At 45.3% G+C, this 21,344-nt stretch overlaps 1 protein-coding gene across 4 annotated transcripts; it reads right to left on the reverse strand.

Moving 5' to 3' along the window:
- Nucleotides 1-279: 279 nt before the first annotated feature.
- LOC133380856 (zinc finger protein 383-like) lies at nucleotides 280-21,041 on the reverse strand. 4 transcript variants are annotated; one of them, XM_061618995.1, is made up of 5 exons: nucleotides 20,727-21,041; nucleotides 17,695-17,824; nucleotides 13,698-13,862; nucleotides 10,262-11,641; nucleotides 280-349 (listed from the first exon to the last, which is right to left on the reverse strand). In XM_061618995.1, exons 2-5 carry the CDS (start codon nucleotides 17,783-17,785, stop codon nucleotides 339-341), a joined length of 1,647 nt encoding a protein of 548 aa, XP_061474979.1. In that variant the 5' UTR covers nucleotides 17,786-17,824; nucleotides 20,727-21,041; the 3' UTR covers nucleotides 280-338. The 4 variants fall into 4 exon arrangements, with proteins under 4 accessions (XP_061474979.1, XP_061474978.1, XP_061474977.1 ...); XM_061618994.1 differs by lacking the exon at nucleotides 280-349 and having other exon boundaries at nucleotides 3,179-11,641; nucleotides 13,698-13,859; XM_061618993.1 differs by lacking the exon at nucleotides 280-349 and having other exon boundaries at nucleotides 3,179-11,638.
- Nucleotides 21,042-21,344: the final 303 nt, after the last annotated feature.

Genomic DNA, 21,344 nt, shown 5'->3' on the forward strand with positions numbered 1-21,344 from the left:
GGGTTTAGATGTGGGCTGCAGCGAGTCTTTATCGGAGGAGAGATGGTAAACTTTTGTTGCTCCCACCGAGCATAAATCAAAATATGCAAGCGTGCTGGGCGACTCAGCAGTGTGGGAGGTAAACGCTAGAAGCGTTTAGATTGTTTTCCCATGTAGTCTGTCCTTATCTCTGGATAAGTTTTAGTGATTTTAGAGGTCGATGAGCTACAAATCACTAAAACTTAAGGTATTTAATCAAAGGCATTTGGTCAAGAGAGGAAATATGAATGTTACTTGCCGTGCTCGTGACCGGAACCAGAAACCCCGAAGGATATGAGCGTGCCGATTTCCACTATTGTTCAACTGATTGCTGAAATGACATACAAATATCAACAATCTGGTTTGGAGGTGCTGTTCTCTCAAGCTCTCCAGGCAGTATGTGTGGACTATTGCCCCCCCAACAATAATCACAATTGATACAATGGGACTTTGAAAAAAAAACATTGAATTAGTACAGAGATCTTGTGCAAGACCTCTTTATCAGAATTTCAGTTTCTCATAATTTCAATATTTCATGGCTGCTGTGGTTTTTTTTGGTGGGGAGGAGGGGATGTGTGGTTGGGCTGTTAATGTGTGGCTTATGGCAGGCAGTGGCGGCTAGTGGCTTCATGTCAGTGGGGCAATGGAATCCACTCCAGGTTTTAGCCCGAAGCACTTTGGACAGCTCCCTAAAAGTTCAGACTAAAACCCGGAGAGGATTCCACTGCCCCACTGACATAGAGCCACCAGCTGCCACTGATGCCTGGGGTGGGAAACTTCAGGACCACCAGCCAAATAATGATGTCAGGTCAAATTTGGCCCATGATAGGTAGGGGAGGTAAGAATTTGACCCACTGGCCAGACCAGGTTCCCTACCCCTGGCTTATGGACTATTCTTAATTTTTCATTTTTAAAATTTATTTATTTATTTTTAAAGTGCTCTCCACCCCATCCCACCCAATCAAATAGAAGATCAGTTTAGCTAAATATCACTCTTGGGGAGGACCACAGTATTTATTTAAATACCAAATGGAAGCGGCTATCCCCATCTAAGAGCACAAGCCTCCATTATGCGTATTGTGAAACATGGGGGGTATTTCATGCTAGTCCTACTCAGAGCAGACCCACTGAAATGAATAGACATGACTAATTTAGATTCATTTCAACAGGTCTACTCTGAGTACGACTGAGTTGGATACAAACCAAGATAACTAAGGGCCGGTAACATTTGCTCTTGTGTGCTTGCATTAAAATATTTTAAAAGGTGTGCATGCACAGGTAGAGAAATACCTACGTACATGCCCAGAACAGAAAAGGGGAAGTGGCAGGGGGCAGTAATTGAGTGCAGGGGGAATAAAACACACAACACAGACATATTCCATCAAGCTCCACCCACTGGCGTGGATGGCAAAAGCTTGAATATCCACCAAAAAAAAAAAAAAGGAACTTGTGGAAGGTAACATGCCACTCACACACAAATAAAAAGCTAGGTTTTTAAAAAAATCCTGTTTACAATATGAAGCCTCTGTCTGGAAGCACCTGAGGTCATCCATCCTTCTAGAATGGTACTGGTACTCCTTGTGTCTTTAGCAGTTTGATGACCAATCATAAGAACACAAGAAGAGCCCTGCTGAATCAGGCCAATGGCTCATCTAGTCCAGCATCCTGTTCTCACAGCAGCCAACCGGATGCCCGTGGGAAGCCCACAAACAGGACATGAGCGCAAGTGCACCTTTTCCTCCCTGTGGTTTCCAGCATCTGGTATTCAGAAGCATATTGCCTCTGACTGGGAAGAGCATGGCTATAGTGGCGAGTAGCCATTGATAGCTTTATCCTCCAAAATACACAACAGCCTTGTCTGGAAGGTTCTTAGAATCATAGAATTGGAAGGGGCCTTGTAGGCCATCGAGTCCAACCCCCTGCTCACAGCAGGAAATCCACAGCTAGAGCATCTCCCGCAGATAGCTGTCCAGCCTCTGCTTGAAGACATCCAGCGAAGGGGATCCCACCACCTCCCTAGGCAGTCAGTTCCATTGCCGAACTGCCCTTACTGTCAAGAAGTTCCTTCTAATGTCCAATCTGAATCCTGCAACTTAAAACCATTAGACCTAGTCCTACCCTCTGGGGCAGCAGTGAACAAATCTGTACCCTCCTCTATGTGACAGCCCTTCAGGTACTTAAAGAGTGCAATCATGTCGCCCCTCAGCCTTCTCTTCACCAGACTGAACATGCCAAGTTCCTTCAACCTTTCCTCATAAGACTTGTTCTCCATACCGGCTATCATCCTTGTCGCCCTCTTCTGAACCCACTCTAACTTGTCTGTATCTTTCTTAAAATGAGGCGTCCAGAACTGAACGCAGTATTCCAGATGAGGCCTGACTAATGCAGAATATAGTGGGACTATTACTTCCCTCGACCTGGAAACTATAGCTCTGTTTATGCATCCCAAAACCGCGTTTGCCTTTTTTGCCGCAGCATCACACTGCTGGGTCATGTTCAACTTGCGATCCACTACAATTCCAAGGTCCTTCTCACACGCACTACTGCTAAGCCGGGTATTTCCCATGCTGTACCCGTGCATTTTGTTTTTGTGGCCTAAATGCAGAATCCTGCATTTGTCTTTATTGAATTTCATTTTATTAATTTCAGCCCAATTTTCTAGTCTATCCAGGTCCCTTTGGATTTTATTCCTGTCTTCCATTGTGTTAGCTATCCCTCCCAGTTTCGTATCATCCGCAAACTTCATAAGGCTTCCCTCCACTCCATCATCTAAGTCATTGATAAAAATGTTGAAGAGTATCGGCCCCAGGACAGAACCCTGTGGCACTCCACTCGAAACCTCCTTCTAGTCCGAAGCAGAACCACCAACGACCACTCTTTGAGTACGGTTTTCCAACCAGTTGTGAATCCACCTGACAGTATTTCCATGTAGTCCGCATTTGACGAGTTTGCTAATCAAAAGGTCATGGGGGACTTTGTCAAACACTTTGCTGAAATCTAGATAGAGGACATCTACAGCATTTCCACCATCTACTAGGCTAGTGACCCGATCACTTAACCTGTGCGTGGCAAATCACAGGTTTGGGTTCATAACTTGGAGAGGTCCCAAAGAGATTTTATACAACTCATAGAGCCTTTGCTCCTACAACACTATTTGGGTGGTTCTGTCAAAAAAGAAAAGAAAAAGCTAGCCCAGAGTCTTAACCATAAGGTCACCCATCCTTCATTTCCAGACAAGACTGGGAAGAAAAAGAGCACTGAACATAGAACAAGATTTATTTACTTTTATTCCCCTAGTCTATTTTATTCACAACACGCACACACAAATTCCTGCTCACTTCAGACACATCTGAATCAGAAAGGCAGCAATCTTTCAGGACAGCTGACCACCAAATTTCTGCTAAACCAACACTGGTTTTATCTAAAGGTTTGCTGAGAGGGGTTGCAGTTGGTGAACAACTTCTACACATGAGAGATGTCCTCCTCAGGGAAAACTGTTCTAATTTTTGGCATCTTTTGTAGCCTGGTTCATCTCTTGAAGTTGTTGGACAGGGCTCTTGGGAGACAGGGTTGATGCTTCCTTGGAATGATTATGATAGGCTGAGGTTTACCTCAAGTGTGCTAGAATTGCTCCTTGGGAATAAAGATGGACACTGTGAATAGGATTGTCAACTTTTGAAGCAAACCCTGTAGTGGTTCCTTTAACAGCAGTTTGATCTGTGGTGGTTAGGAGGCTGGATGGCTACCTATTAGGGATGGTGCATCAGTGGATTTCCTGCATTGGCAAGAGACTGGACTAGAGTCCTTTTCAACTCTATGATTAGCTGTTGCTATTTTAACACCATACCATAAAGTGCTTCACTTGGCTGGTTCCTTGGAGAAGGGCTAGATAGCTCAGTGATAGAGCATCTGCTTTGAATGCAAGAGGTCTCCAGTTCAATCCTTGGCATCACAGTCTGAAATCCTGGAGAGCTGCTGCCAGTCAGTGTAGACAGTACTGAGCTAGATGGACCAATGGTCTGACTCAGTATATGGAAGCCTCCTATGTTCTGCTTTTTAAAGCCACTATTAAAAGGGACCAGAGCAAGCCAGGCTGGGCTTTGTTCTGGCCTGTTTTAAACTGAAATCAATAAAACTATGTATTTAAAACTGGCCTTTTGCTTCCTTAGGCACCACATATAATCTTAACACACCTAAAACATTGACTCTTGAGTCCTTGGATGGAGTTTCTTTTACCATGGAAAACCTCTGATAGCAAATGGCATTCTGGAAAATATGGTCAGTCTGATGTACATAGGTTGCAGCACAACAACAACAAAAGGTGGGAAGGGGTACGAGAGGAGATGGGGAGACCGCAGATATTCCCCAGGGACATCAAAAACAAGTTCTGAACATCCACAGAGTGAAATCATTGTGCAATGCAGGCAATGAAGGGGGGGGAACCCACTGATTCAAAGCAGTCTAGGGTCTTTCGTGAGAGGGGGTCTTTGTCTCAGGTCATCCCATACAGGAAATGACCAGGGCGGTTTTGCAGATGGACTTTTCCTGCCTTGTTATTCCTGCTATGTTGGCCTGGCTACTGAGTGCTACAAGTTGCTAGACCTGATCCGAGGCACTGAGAGTGATGGAACTGCAAAGCTGTTTCAATCAGCCTGCTTCCACTTTACAAAGGGGTATGATGGGAATCTGCTCCAGTTGTTCCAGTGAGATTGCTTATAGGGGATTTGAGGAAAGATCCCAAACCATCTATTAAAGGAATTGCCCAGCTTCACATAACATCTGATTCCTTGATATGATACCACTCTGATCTACTTCTCTGCTATCTAATCTATCCACCTAATCTATTACCTCCCTCACAGCTCAATCCAAAGTCCATTAAAACAAAAGTCAAGAGATTTGACTTAATGTTGCACTGAAATATGCCCCGGTCCAGGACTATAGTTCAAAGGCAAAGAACACATGCTTCCATTTAGAAGGCTCCAGGCTTGATTACTAGCAATCCCTGTTCAAAGGATGCTGGTAATGGGGTTTGGGAAGATCCTGTAGAGCTGCTGCCAGTCAAAGTAAACATGACTGGGCAAGATGGATCCTTGACCTGACTCAATTTAAGGCAACTTCAGACACTTCAGACACCATCTCTTCATTTTTATATTTCTATTCCACCTTCCTTTCCATGGAAGCTGGGCTAAAATTATACACTTGGCAAAATCAAGAGGTAAAGCTGGATCTTACTTATTTGAAGCTGCAGAGGATGGATCACATACCTATGCATAAAGAAAATGAGCATGCCATGAAGAAGAGTTCAGACTAGTCTTTCCCCTGATGTGCTAGTTTTCTATGTGTATAGAGACTTGTTTTCATGACAAGGCATGAATAAAAACATGCAACTCCTTACTGGTTGCCTGAAGGGGTACAGTCCATGAAAATATTTTTACCACTTTCTGCTGATTGCATAAGCTAGTCCTAAATGTCTTATAAATCTATGGTTGCAATATTTTAATGAGAATAGACAGAGCTGCCTTGAAATCAAGCAAAAAATCCCACAACTTGTGACATGTTCACAATGATAGTACAGATCAAGTTTGCCCAGAATTGCAATCGAATGGAGCAGTCTACCCATGGTTCAGAAAGAGATTGGAATGAGGTTGTAAATGGACTATACCATGTCAGGCTGAAGGGGGGGTTATTGCTCCCCCAGATAAAAATATTCATTGCAAATGGAAAGCTAGTACATCAGGGAGAAAGCTTCTAGTCTCCTTTTACCTGCTGTGATGATTTTCTATTTGCAGGGGATTTTCTTTAATGTAGGAGAGCATTCCAATTGGTGCTACACCTGCAGTCTTAAGTGGTGTAGTGCAGTCTCACTATGTTCTGGTGCATGTGCCTATGTCCTCATCTGCACTATACATTTAAAACAGTATCACACCACTTTAAACAGTCATGGTTACCCCCAAAGGACCCTGGGGACTCTAGTTTGTTAAGGGTGCTGAGAGTTGTTGGGAGACCCCTAATCCCCTCACAGTGCGACAGTTCTCAGAGTGGTTTAACAATCAATCTTTTTTCCCAGGAAACTCTAGGAATTGTCACTCTGTGAGAATATGAGTCTCCTAATTCTCAGCACCCTTAACAAACTACAGTTCCCAAGATTCTTGGGGGAAGCCATGGTATGACTTTAAATGTATAGTGTAGATGGGGTCTATATCCAGTAGTGTAATGCCCTTTTTACACAGGACATGTCTGTACTACAAACTTAAACTGGGTAAGCTAGCATGAATTCCCCAAGAGCCCCTGGACACTGGTGTTCTTCAAGGGGACTTAGGAGGTCAGCATCTCCACAAAATGTCAGTCTCCAGAGTCCCTTGATACTGAAACTGCTTTGCAACTCACTTCATTTTGCAATGCCAATGAGCCCATTGATCAAAATATGGAACAGAAGTGAAAGGAGCAAATCTCAGGTTAGATAAATGGCTAATGCAAACGTAAACCCATATGGATACAGAGCGTGTAATGTAAATTGAGGAAATCTGCAGGGAGCATTGTTTACTTTGCATAATATATACCAATAGTTGAAGTTGGTCTCCCTCCACCGTGCAACTGCTCCAGAATCTGGGACACTGTGGCAAGGACAGGAGTACTGGTGGGAACAGAGTAGCCATCTTGTGCTTTTCACAGGGTTCCTGTACAGTGGCGCAATTGGGTGATTGTATACTCTAGATCAGAAATTCCCAAACTGTGGTCCACAACCTTCATCCAGGTGGTCCATGGCATGTCTGTATTAAATCGTCAAATTGATTTTTATCATATTTTGTTGCATTACAATTTGAATTCTATGGACTGCAAATTGTAATATAGTAAAATACTATACAATAAATAAAAGAAATTAAAAATCATACAGCATCTGGCACAGTGCATTACAATAGCTACAACAGGCAGAGTAAATCATAAAGTGGTCCACCAAGATCATCACCAATTTTCAAGTGGTCTGTGGGAGAAAAATATGTTTGGGAACCACTGCTCTAGATTTAATGATCTTATGTGGGTCCCACTCTTTTGATGGTAACATGCAGTGGAGACTGGTGGCTCTGATGTCAGTGGACAGTTCCTTGAATGTTCAAACTAAAACCCGGAATGGATTCACTGCCCCACTGACATTGAAGCCACCGGTCTCCACTGGTAACATGTAGTATCTCACTTGCTTCAGCTAGCCCTGCTGCGTTTGAGGGCCCACCTGCTCATTCTGCTGAGTGGATCCCTAGACACCTGCCCCAACATCCTGCCCTGACGGCTCCACTGCTTCTGAATCTTGAATGGCTGCATGGCAGTCAGTAATACAACAGGCTAAGATTTCCCCTGCAAACTAGTAACCACTGGCAGGACTAGGCAGGAAGTAAAGAGAATGCTTCCATGGAACATTCATGGAGCAGAGAATGACAATTTTTCAGGAACGTTTTGGTTCTGTGTGCCTGTGTTTTTTTAAGCTGATGTTTGATTACTGCAAATGGCAAATATTTCTTATTATAACCCTGGGAAGGCTATGCCCTAAAAGGCAGCCTAAAGTATTGACGTAGAATAAAATTAAAGTAGAACAGTGGAAATGGGAGGGAGCTCTTTAGGCTATAAAGATCCTACCCAGACACTATCCAGTTTGATCCCTTTATCAGAACTGGTCTACATATGCAGCACTACAGGGTGGTAGAACGGATTGTACTACTTAGTTGGAGGGATGCCATTTTTGAATCCTCTCTCATGGGAATGCTTCCTACAAATAAAAGTTGCTAGCACATCAGGGCAAATGGTCCTCTCCCAGTTCATTTCCTGCTGTGCTACTTTTCTACTTGCGGGAAGAGTTCTCCATAAGGGAACATAAAAAAAACCCACCATGGTTCCCACACTTTCAGTGTGAAATGATACAGTCCTTCCTGCATCTCAGGACTGACCATTTCATTCTGGTGTATGTGTAGATCCAGCCTGAATCTTTGTCCACAATCTCAATGTTTTCTCTGTAAAGGGAGGAAGAGCATGTGTGGGGGACATGTCAGAGACTAAGGCTACCCCCATTTCTTTGGTTTGGAAATGAAAAATGTTGAGGCATGTGCTGAGTTTTTCTTAGGGTTACTCTCTCACACATGGCAGGCATGTAATTTATGTCTGTTTTAGTTTTAGTTGTGGAGACACGCTGGGTAGGTTCAGCTTCTCCTGCTATGATGCTGCCTGCCTTCCTCTTCAACATGGCTCTGTGTCACAACACTAAGGCAGCCAGAACATTTGGATAGGCCTGGGCAACTTCTGTATAAGCCACTGAGCCATGCTTCAGTCCATTTAGCCCCTATAGTGCTGATTGGTTGCAGCAGGTGTGATGTCAGTGCAATTTTATGAAAAAGGGAGGTGCAACGAACAGCTCACAACCCCTGCTATGAGACAGCACCCCAGACAGTGGGCTCTGGGTGCTGTCAGTGGTGACAGAGTGGAAGACGGACAGACCTGATGCCACAACTCGCCAGTAATGTTCTCCTGCACAAGCTCCATTGGGTGAGTAGGAGCAATTGAGGAAACTCCTTTTCATGCCAATAGGGCTGGAGCAGAAGAACGTCCTGGTGGATTGTGTCCCATGTTAATTATTGAGTGGGGAGGGGTGCCATTTGGATTTTCCACCTGCAGGAAGCAAAATATCTTGGGCCAGCCTTGGCGGCTTATTAGAGAAAATATGACTTGGATAGGCTGCATATCAACAGTGGCTAACCTGTGGCTCTCTAGATGTTGTTGGACTACAACCTCATCATCCCTGACCACTGGCCATGCTGGCTGGGGCTGATGGGAGTTGGCATCCAACACATCTGTCACAGGTTAGCCATTCTTGTTGTATATTATGTATCACAGAAGTGGGGCTCTAGTTAGTTTACACCAGGGCTGGGGAACATGTGGGCTTCCAGGTGTTGTTGGACTCCAGCTCCCATCAGCCCTAGCCAACATAGCCAATGGTCAGGAATGATGGGAGCTGAAGTCCAACAATACCTGGAAGGCCACAGGTTCCCATTCCTGCCTTACATGGTTTTCTGTGGTCCCTGTGCTGCCCCCCCTACTTTGGCTAGGCTTGCTCCAACCCCTCCAAATCCTTGCCACAGACATGTTGAATAATCCAAAACATGGTCAGAATTGGTTTTGCAGACTTATGCAAGCCATGTGTGATTTCCACAACTTATTCTGGTGAACAATTTCCTTCCTTTTGTTCTTGGCTACGGGGCTGTTTCCTTAGGTCCCTTCTGTGGATGCCCTCATACCATTTCCAACAGCCCGTTCCTCTTCCACAAGAATAGTGTGCTACTCAGCCATGTAGATCAGGCCCCATAGGTGCTCAGCCTGCCCTCAGGAACTGAGGAGACCATAGTTACCATCCTGGACTCAAAGGAGAGGAGCTGCAAAATGGGAAAATGTACCAGGTAAAGTAAGCGCAGGAGTGAGAAAGTTTTTGTGCGTGACAAAAACATTTTCTCAGGCCCCATCTGCACCTTACATCTAAAGCAGTATCATACCACTTTAAACAGTCGTGGCTTCCCCCAAAGAATCCTGGGAACTGTAGTTTATGAAGGGTGCTGAGAGTTGTTAGGAGAGACCCCTATTCCTCTCACAGAACTACAGTTCCCAGGGTTCCCTGGGAAGAAGGGTCAATTGTTAAAGTACTCTGGGAATAGGAACTCTGTGAAGGGAATAAGGGTCTCTCAGCACCTGTAACAAACTACACTTCCCAGGATTCTTTGTGGGAAGCCATGACTGTTCAAAGGGGCATGGTCCTGCTTTATAGTGCAGATGTAAATGAATATATATGTCAAACCTGAAACTTTGCCTGCCCTTTTGCCAGTTTGAACTGGTCTAATATGATGTCATTTTACTGCCTTTGTACCTCATGAACTAAAAATGCAACAATTGGGCCAAAATACATATTTGGATAGAAATGCCCCCCTAATGGACTTTGGACTGGGCCTGAACACCAGGGAAATTCTCTTCAGGAGCATGGAATGTTTGCCAGGCAAAGGCATGGCTCCCTGCACAAAGGACAAAGCCTAGTGCTCTCGAGGATGATGGGCCTGTCTAGCTTCTTAGCACGATGCAATCTCCTTACACTTTGTAGAGGCTGGCATGAACATAGTCTCCCCTGCCTGGTGGGCATGGCTGCGGAGGTGGCGGTAAAGGTGTGAGGTGCCATGGAATCGGCGCCCACACTGGGGACAGGGATGCGGCCTCTCACCCGTATGCATACACTGGTGTTTGAGCAGAGATGAGGCATCGGCACAGGGCTTGCCACAGTCCCTGCAGGTGCAGCCAGGTAGCTGAGCGCTATCTGGATCGAGATGGTGAGCATGCTGGTGACGCTGGAAGTGCAAAGTGCTGTTGAAGCTCTTGCCACAGTCCGGGCAGATGTGAGGCTGGCCCCCGGCATGGGTGCGCTGGTGACGGTACAGGTGGGAGGTACGCCCAAAGCACTTGCCGCAGTCCCCACAGGAGTAGGGCCTCTCGCCTGTGTGGATACGCCGATGCCGCTCCCAGTGGGAGCTCCAAGTGAAGCTGAGCCCGCACTCTCCACAATGGTATGGCTTGTCAGCTGAGATGTGAAGTCTTCTATGCTGAGCCAGCTGGCTGCGCGTGCTGAAACTTTGTCCACACTCCCCGCAACCGTAGGGCTTGTCACTGCTGCCGTGGAGTCGGCGGTGGCGGGCCAGCTGGGACCGTCCCCCAAAGGTTTGTCCACACTCAGAACACTGGTGATTCTGGTCTCCCCCCATCAAGTGCAAGCGCTGGTGTTTCACCAAAGCCAGCCCATCTGCAAAGGCTTTGCCACAAAGGGTACATTTGTAGGGCTTGCGGCCCCGGTGGGTGCGCTGATGCTGGTCGAAGTGCAGTGTGGTGCTGAAGCTACGCCCACAATAGGTGCAGATGTAGGCACGGGTGACATTGGCCGCTGCATTGGTGCCGTGGGTGCGCTGATGCCGGTAGAGATGGGAGCTCCGGCTAAAGCGCTTGCCACACTCGTTGCATGGGTAGGGCTTCTCGCCAGTGTGGATCCTCAGGTGCCGGGCAAAGTGGGAGCTCCAAGAGAAGCTCTTGCCGCAGTCACTGCACTGGAAGGGCAGGCGCCCAGTGTGAAGCCGCTGGTGGGTCACCAGCTCTGTGTTGCGACGGAAACACCGGCCGCATTCAGCACACTGATAGGGCAATCCCCGGGTAGGCATTAGAGAGGGTGTGGGGGCGACTGATTTGGAACTTGCATTGGCGTGGGCCCGCTGGTGCCTGTAAAGGTTGGAGCTGACATTGAAGCTCTTGCCGCAGTCTCCACAGCGGAAGGGACGTTCACCTGTGTGTGTACGCCGGTGCTTACTGTAGTGCGAGCTGCAGCTGAACACCTTCCCACAGTCCTCACACTCGTAGCCCTTCTGCAAAACCATGATTGGCGGACCCTCTGCTGTCAAAACCTTGCCACCGCCAACTTGCTGCACCACCCTCCAGTGCAGGCTCTTACAGTTCCCAGGAACCATGCCGGCATCCAGCTCCACCACCTCCGGACTATCCTGCTGTTGAACATCTTCTTCTTCACTCTCTTCCTCCTCCTCGCTGCCCAATCCCTCACCTGCTGGAAGAGACACAGAGGACAGTAAATTTCCAACATGACAATCCATATATGGAAGAGGTGGGCAAAGTATGGCTGCTTGTAAAATATAAGTCTTTGTTAAAAAATTTTTAAAGTTTCTAGATGTCACAATTGCTTATTTCAGACTTTTAGGTTTCCAGGCAACTATGCAACTGAGTTTCCCTTGCAGCATCAGCTATGTTGATATATTTGAAAAATTGATTACAAAATCTTAAACAGATCTGAAACAAAGCTGAAAGGACAGGTGTGAGATCTGGGGGATTCTCACGAATTCATCACTATTGCTGGAGGCCTAGGTGACTAGGACTGCCTCTTACCAGCTGTGTGTGGTATAACAGCCATTCTTGACAAGAACAGCTTGGTCACAGTGGTCCAGGCATTTCTAACCTCAAGACTGGTCTACTGCAATGTGCTCTAGGTGAGGCTACCCTTTTGAGTTGTTCCGGAAGCAGATAGTGCAGAATGCAGCAGCTAGGCTGCTGACAGGAACAGCCTAATGACAGCATGTGTGTCACCTTTGCTGAAGAAGCTGCTCCGGCTGCTAATATGCCACCAGGCCAAGTTGTTAGTATACAAGGCCCTAAGCAACTTGGGACCAGGGTATCTCAGGGACCGCCTTACCTTTATGCCCAAGCCTGGACACTGTGGTCATCAGGGGAAGCACTCTTAGCCATGTCTCATATTCCCAATGTCCTTTCCACGATCACCAGGAGGTCATTTACACTTGCAACACTTGCCTTGTGGAATTCCCTCCTTGTTAATATCAGGTAAATGTTGACTATAGATGCTTGCTCAAGACCTATCTGTTCACACAGACCTTTTCTAAAGAGTGACCCAGCTATGTTATACTGTTGATCAATGAGATCTGTATCTTTTCTATTAAATTTGATGTTGTTTTATGGCTTATGTTGTATGCCGTTTGGTATTTTCCTATGAGAAGCAGTATATACGTACAAATAAATAATTATTATTGTTTTTCAACTTTCATCATTCGGATTAGGGACCTGTAAGCAAAGGACCACAATGAATGAGCCACTCTTTCAACAAGCCTTCTAAGTAGAGACTTTTATCCCACTGTATTAGATTTGAATTGATGTTATATATGTAATATATATATACACATACAGACATATATACAAGTACTTAAGTGTGTTTTCATTGTATTGTAAGTCAGTTTGAGATGCCCTGTGGAAAGGGATCCAATACTGAAATAAACAATAACAGGTTTTCAGGTTTCCCATCCCAACACTGTTCAAGGCAACAGTGTACGGAATAGTCAATTCTGCCAGCAACAGCTGGTGGCTCCATGTCAGTAGGGCAGTGGAATCTGAAACTAAAGCACCTTGGACAGCTCCTTGAAAGTTTGGACTAAAGCCCAGAGAGATTCCACTCCTCCACTGACATGGAGCCACCAGCCACCACTGAATTCTGCACCAACGCAGCTGGCTCAAGTGAATGAGGAAAAGGGATGCAGCTCAGTAGCAAAGCACTTCCTTTGCATATATGAGATCCTAGGGTCAATCCCCATCATCTGAACTTTCAGAGCCAGTATGGTGTAGTGGTTAGAGTGTCTGTCTGGGACCTGGGAGACCAGGGTTCAAATCCCCCGCTTGGCCATGAAGCTCACTGGGTAACCTTGGGCCAGTCACTGTCTCTCAGCATAATCCTACCTCAGAGGGTTGTTGTGAGGATACAATTGGGAGGGGAAAACCATGTTTGTATGCCACTTTGAGCTCCTTGGAGGAAAGGAAGAATATAAATGTAATAATAAAATAAATAAAAGTGAGATATCACAGTAGAGGGCAAAAGAAACACCAATCTATAAGAGAAAAACATCTCCTTTACCCCAGGTAAGGTGCTCACTTAGATCTTGAGCGTAAAAGTAAACCCATCAATCAAACTTCATCTCTGTGATACTGTTTTTTCAGTCCAATCCACCCTATTCAACATCCTACCTTCAATAAATTAAAACTGAAAATAATCTGGTGGACCTGTTGAAGCAAAAGAATGGGATCTGCTGCCTGTGTGCACTCCTCACCTAACTTGGCTCTTCTTGTATTCTCCCTATTAATAGGTGCTGGGGTGCAAGGTTCTTCTTCTTCTTCTTCTTCTTCTTCTTCTTCTTCTTCTTCTTCTTCTTCATCTTCTTCGTCTTCTTCTTCCACCAGGAAGATTTCATTGGGTTTAGGACTTGGAGATCCTGCTTAAAGACAACAAAAATAGGCAATATCAACGATACAATACTTCAGCCTTACTAGGTCCATTTAATGCCATGTTTCTTTGATCTACCTTCTTCTTTCTCACACCAAAACAGCAACTATACAACTATAAACCACTTGCTAATCCAGTACAAATTTGTAACCGCCATTACAAGGATAAAGCTGTCTGCTGCAGGGCTGGGAAACCTGAACCCCTCCAGATGCTGTTGGATTCCAACTCCCACCAGTCCCAGCGAGCATGGCCAATGGCCAGGAATGATAGGAGTTGTAGTCCAACAACATCTGGAGTGCCACAGGCTCCCCATTCCTGGAGTACTGCATTCATTTGTTTGGATTCTGTGTAATCATTTCTTAAATTTGGCCTGCCTGAGCAAACTGCTTCAATTGACTTGACTGACTGACAAGCTACATTCCACCCTGGGCTCCTTTGGGAAGAGTAAGATATAAACATAGTAGTAGTAGTAGTAGTAGTAGTAACAACAACAACAACAACCCTGGCTCCTGGATGCTGTTACCTAACAATGAGACTCCAAAGAGTAAGGGCTGGTCCACACATACAAATACACCTCTCAATAACTGCAGTTTCCATTTGTGAATGGGCCATCACAGATCTAATACCACAGATCTTATCTCTCCTGCCATTAATTTCACTGGAGCCAGTTCACACATTTAGCTGTCAATCATCCAAGGTACAATAACATAATACTGGAAAATCCTGTAGACATGCATGTGTGGGCCACCCTGAAGTCTATTAATGTGTCTCTACACCAATCTAAGGTTTATGGGCAAGATCTTGGAACGAGTGGTTGCTGACCAGCTCCAGGCACTATTGGATGAGACCGATTATCTAGATCCATTTCAATCGGGTTTCAGGCCCGGTTTTGGCACTGAGACGGCCTTGGTCGCCCTGTTTGATGACCTATGTCGGGAGAGAGACAGAGGGAGTGTAACTCTGTTGATTCTCCTTGACCTCTCAGCGGCTTTCGATACCATCGACCATGGTATCCTTCTGGAGAGGCTTGTGGAGTTGGGAGTTGGAGGCACTGCTTGGCAGTGGTTCCGCTCCTACTTGGCGGGCCGTCTCCAGAAGATAGTGCTTGGGGAACACTGCTCGACACCATGGGCTCTCCAATGTGGGGTCCCGCAGGGTTCGGTTTTGTCTCCCATGCTTTTTAACATCTATATGAAGCCGTTGGGCGCGGTCATCAGGAGCTTTGGAGTGCGTTGTCATCAGTATGCTGATGACACGCAGCTCTACTTCTCCTTTTCTTCTCCTTCAGGTGAGGCCATTGATGTGCTGAACCGTTGCCTGGCCGCGACAATGGACTGGATGAGAACTAACAAACTGAGACTCAATCCTGATAAGACTGAGATGCTGTTGGTGGATGGTTTCTCTGATTGGATGGTGGATATATACCCTGTCCTGGATGGGGTTACACTCCCCCTAAAGGAGCAGGTTCATAGTCTGGGAGTCATTTTAGACTCTCCCCTCTCACTTGAGGCTCACTGGGGGTCTGAACTGGCAGTGACCGACCAGGAGAGAGACCTCGGGGTTGTAGTGGACAGCACGATGAAAATGTTGACCCAGTGTGCGGCAGCTGTGAAAAAGGCAAATTCCATGCTAGGGATAATTTGGAAAGGTATTGAAAATAAAACAGCCGATATCATGCTGTTGTATAAATCTATGGTGCGGCTGCATTTGGAATATTGTGTACAGTTCTGGTCGCCTCATCTCAAAAAGGATATTATAGAGTTGGAAAAGGTTCAGAAGAGGGCAACCAGAATGATCAAGGGGATGGAGCGACTCCCTTACGAGGAAAGGTTGCAGCATTTGGGGCTTTTTAGTTTAGAGAAAAGACGGGTCAGAGGAGACATGATAGAAGTGTATAAAATTATGCATGGCATTGAGAAAGTGGATAGAGAAAAGTTCTTCTCCCTCTCTCATAATACTAGAACTCGTGGACATTCAAAGAAGCTGAATGTTGGAAGATTCAGGACAGACAAAAGGAAGTACTTCTTTACTCATTCAAAATGCAAGTTAAACTATGGAATTTGCTCCCACAAGATGCAGTAATGGCCACCAGCTTGGATGGCTTTAAAAGAAGATTAGACAAATTCATGGAGGACAGGGCTATCAATGGCTACTAGCCATGATGGTTGTGCTCTGCCACCCTAGTCAGAGGCAACATGCTTCTGAAAACCAGTTGCCGGAAGCCTCAGGAGGGGAGAGTGTTCTTGCACTCGGGTCCTGCTTGCGGGCTTCCCCCAGGCACCTGGTTGGCCACTGTGAGAACAGGATGCTGGACTAGATGGGCCACTGGCCTGATCCAGCAGGCTCTTCTTATGTTCTTATGTTCTTAACCATTAGGATATTGTTTTGATTTTCCCTTCACCTCTGCATTTTAATTAAAAATTCCTAGTGGGGGCCAAGTTTGAAGAGAATCCATTCTTTTCATTTTTCTCTTTCATCTCCCAATGGGTAGGGCAAGTTTTGAGAGAAAGATTTTCCATAACAGGATCAGTGAAGGATCTCCTTCTCCTTCATATGCCCACTTGACAGCTTCAATCTGCAGAACTGGCACTTTTACAAGTGCCACAAAATGCAAGTCATTGATCCTTCAGTGTGGCAGCACATACACTTTGGAATTCCATGCCTATTGATATTAGGCAGGTGCCTTTGCTGTATAGTTTTCCACACCTGCTAAAAACTTTTCTGTTTTGGTAAGCCCACCCAGATATGTAAACTGGACATGTATTTTAATATGTAATTTTATTTAAAAAGCTGATAAGAGAAAAATCAACGCATTTGAAATGTGGTGTTGGAGAAGAGCTTTGCGCATACCATGGACCACAAAAAAGACAAATAATTGGGTGTTAGAACAAATTAAACCAGAACTATCACTAGAAGCTAAAATGATGAAACTGAGGTTATCATACTTTGGACATATAATGAGAAGACATGAGTCACTAGAAAAGACAATAATGCTAGGAAAAACAGAAGGAAGTAGAAAAAGAGGAAGGCCAAACAAGAGAAGGATTGATTCCATAAAGGAAGCCACAGACCTGAACTTACCAGAGCTGAACAGGGCGGTTTACAACAGATGTTACTGGAGGTCACTGATTCATAGGGTCGCCATAAGTCATAGTCGACTTGGAGGCACATAACAACAACAACATATTTTTGTCAACCCAATTTTTAACATCTGATTTCATCAGTATTTTAATGGATATTTATGTAAACCACTTACAGGTTTTGAGGATAAAGCTGTACATAAATCCTGTTAAATAGATAAAAATAAACTAAATAAAAGCAGTTATAACTCTGCCTTTGTTATCTTCACTATTGACTATGCAAACTGAAAAAAGGCAACCATGCAACCTGTATATTCTAGAATTTAAATGAGTTTATGTATTATGTTAAGGTAGAAACTGGTTACTGTGCTGATGCTTCTAAGAGATGTGGGAGCTATTAATTCCATCCCTTGCTTCTAGACTTCTAATTCACAAAGCAGCTTGTGAACAAACCTCCCCATATGTTCAGGAGCCTCCAGGTGCCTGAAGCAGCTGTCAGCTCTGAAAACTTGTAAGATGCTCAGCTCTTTAGTATTGCTTCTGAGGTCCATGACAAGATTTGTGATTGTAAATTGTATTCAATTGATTTAAGAATGTATTTTAAACTGTTGTAACCCATCCAGGGATCTCAGGGTGAAGGGCAGGTAATAAATTAAATTAATAACAACAATGATAATAACAATAATAACAACAACATTACCTCCTTTTGCTGGGAATCTTCTGTTGTATTAAAGAAATACTTACTCAGTGCCACTAGACTTTCACAGGTCTCCTGGTGAGTTTCCCTGTAAACGGGCTTCTGATTAGGATCTGTAACTAGCAACACATCCTCCATGGTCTGGTCCCAAGCCAGCTCCTAGCAAGTTATTGGCTCCTGAAACAAGACAAGTATTCAGTCGCATAACACACACTTAGCCCTGACTATTTTGGCGTTCTTCTGCTCACGTTTAATCATAGAATCATAGAATAGTAGAGTTGGAAGGGGCCTATAAGGCCATCAAGTCCAACCCCCCTGCTCAATGCTCAATAACCAGAGCAGTGTAACAGAAGCACATCTAGTTTTGATTCCTCAGTTTGTAAGTTCCCAGTTTTTACCCACAATGTTGAGCAATTGTCCAGTAATTTGGCATTTAAGGGGCTGCAGACAGAATGTTGTAATTATTTGTGGTAGTAAAGTATATCTGGCCCTAAAACACCAGATCAGCCCTTGCACTCTGTGTTCTTCTGAAATAAATATCATCAGCAACCCACTCATAATTATTAATGTGGAATTAGATATTTCACTTTACCTAAAATGCATTAGAAGGACAGAGTACAATCCAGCCTTCTTTAGCCATCCCGACTCTACAGACAAGGATTGGGAAGCTGTGGCCTTCCAGATGTTGTTGGATTCCAGCTCCCATCAGCCTCAGCCAGCATGGCCAATGGCCAGGAATGACGGAAGTTACAGTCCAACATCTGGAGGGGGCCAGGTTCCCTATCTCTGCCATAAGGAGCAGCTAGTCCATAGTACCCTTGCGCTGCTCCAACTGCTGGGATTTGAGGAGCCAATTCACAAATGGATGCTCATCACTTGATAACTGTAGATAGCCATCAAGTGATGACTTGTGTGAATGAATTATCACAGACAGGCCTTCTGTATCACCTCACATAACCTCAAACACAATGAGTTTTCACATTCAGCAGGACGTGTATGATAACTGAGTGATGTGAAATAAAGAAATGCACACATCTGTGTGAACCAATCATTAAATTTTCCTACAGCTCAAAATTGGGCTGCTGTTTCCCTGCCTTCTAAGAGGGATAATCATTAGCTGCTATTTGCTTAAGCAAACGAAAAGCTACATTCAGACACACCCAGACAATTAACAGCAGAGCAAGGATTCTGACTGAGGCTTGGCACTGTAGCTTATTTAGCATAATAATTAATCCAGCCCATTCCCTGACATTCTAAAGACATGAGGCAGTTGCCAAAATGCTGCCTTGACTTACCTGGGAGTAAGCCCCATTGAACATAGTGGGACTTGGAAGTAAAAGGATAGCATTTTAAACCATGCCTTTTGCTCCTTCTTGTAGAAGCCAATCAATTTTTTCTGCACAAATTTTTGACATGAAGGGTCCATCAGAATATAAATAATTTTTAAAATACAGTTGTAAAAAAAATCACTTTGCCCTAATCAGAGGTACTTATTGTTTCATCTCACTTCTGTCTGCTATGGTGTGCAAGTAAAATAATAAGCCTAAGTACTCTTAAGGGAGGAGGGAGTATTTTTGTCAATGAGACACAGCGGTTCCACACAACCTTGTATTGTGACCTTCCAAGAATCTGACAACTTCTGGATCTGCAGTTCCAAGCAGGAGTATAGTGGCAAGTTCAGAAGAGCAGGGTCCTTTCACGATAGTTCCAGCCGTGCCTCCTCACAGCTACACCCCCTTTCCCCTTCCCCTCATTTTCCTTGCTCTCCCTGTCATCTGGCGAGTCCATGCTTCACTACAACAGACATCCCTAAGAGCCAATCAACATGAAAGGGGAGGCTTGTGTGTTAAGTTACTGAGAAGAGTCTTCTTAGCAGCTGACTCCCCTCCTTTCACTTCAATCAGCACAAAAGGACAAGAACTCTTCTCAGTGGTTAACATGCTCCCCTTTCATGCTGATTGGCTCATACATAGGGACCTGGCTGAGACCCTGCTCCCAAAAAAGTAAGGGGTCTACAGCTGTCCATGACCCGAGATGACTACACTCCTGGTTCCAAGCAGGAATCAAAACCATGAGATTCTGTTGGACTCCAACACATCAGCCCCAGCCAGCATGGCCAATGGTCAGGGATGATAGAAGTGGTGGTTCAGCTACATCTGGAGCGCCACAGGTTCCTGTCCATATGTGGCTGTGTTGCATTGAGCTTTCCACACTGTAAGCTGCTTGAGTTAGCTTTAAACTGAACTATGGAAAGAGGTGAGATGTGTGGTGTTTTGCATTACTGTCAATAGCCAATTGCTTTTAGACTGTGCCATGCACAAAAACTCCACAACTCCTCTCCCAATTTGAGATGAGATGGAAATCAGTCCAGGGATTTCCCTCCAGCCACACACAAAACGCCCCATTTCAAGAGCCCCTTTATCAGCTGCACATAAAGGATGATTCAACAAGCTCTTTCCATCTCTGCAAGAACTGTGAGAAAGATCTCTATAATTCCATTTCACATAAGGGGAGAAACTGAGGCTAAGATACACCCAAGGCCACTCAAGATTATAATAAACACTGGTATATCAGTCCCTGTTAATGCAGTTTTAAAAGCAGATTTGAGGATGAATAGGAACTAGATATCAGATCCAAATCCTTAGTAATATTATGGGAACCTACATTTTCAGAAGACTTTACAAATCAAGGGGTGAGGAATATCCGGAGCAGCAAAGCTGGAAATTGCACAAAGGAGCTTCAGCCAGGCAAAAGGCTGGCCATGAGGCCAATTTTTCTGTTGTTGTTTGTGCAAATCTCAAAAGGCGTCTGGGAAACTTTGAAAGCACAACAGCATCCCCCCGCCCGGCCCCAGGGCTGACTGGTCCATTGTTCCCTTCGATGGCAAGGTAACTGAATCTATCCCTTGCACGAGTTTCACAGGATTATGTGTCAACAAAATGCAATTCTAGATCTAGTCCCACCCCCTTCTTCCACCGTTGATCTACTGTACCCCTACCAGCGCTCCCCCTTGTTTCTTTTTGCACAGGGTCACTTTCCTGCCCATCCACGCACGGATCGCCTTCCTCAGAGAATTTACCTGATTCGTCCGGTCCAGGAGCAGAAAAAGAAAAGAAAGATCTGCCAATCCCGAAGGTTGTGGGGGAAGCTGCTCTAGGATTCCGATCCGAACAATGAGAAAGTCTCTGTCTGGCTCAGGATCTTTATTCAAGGCTGTTTTGGCGCAGCATAAGAGCCCCAGCCTTTTGTGGTTGGGAGGGGGACCCCCCCCAGTTTGCGATTTGCCGTGGAGGCAGCTTGCTTCTGTTTGCACGTTGGAAACCGTGAGGACGGGAGACAGCCCTTTCCCACCACCACGATTTCTGATATTCTCTCTGTATGTCTCTCTCTTTTCTTTATGATCCACCCCCCCAACCTCCTCCCCGCCTTCCTGCCTCCCCTCCTCTCCCCTCAGCAACAGACCCCAACCACCGCCAGCTTGCTCCACCCCCTTCCTGTGTCCTTACAATACCAAGCCGGTCTGCAACCGATTGCAATTTTTATGTGTTGTATGTCTGGAACCGTGCGGTTGGAAGCTTCAAAACGCAATTGGAGCCCCCGAATTTCGTAGACAGAGCTTGACTCTCGCTCCTGAACCGGAAGCACCAGGTGAATCGAAGACCACAGGAAGAGAGCGAGGGGGAGAGAGAACTCGGCC

This window comes from Rhineura floridana, chromosome 3 (assembly GCF_030035675.1).
Source record: "Rhineura floridana isolate rRhiFlo1 chromosome 3, rRhiFlo1.hap2, whole genome shotgun sequence".
Taxonomy (NCBI): domain Eukaryota; kingdom Metazoa; phylum Chordata; class Lepidosauria; order Squamata; family Rhineuridae; genus Rhineura; species Rhineura floridana.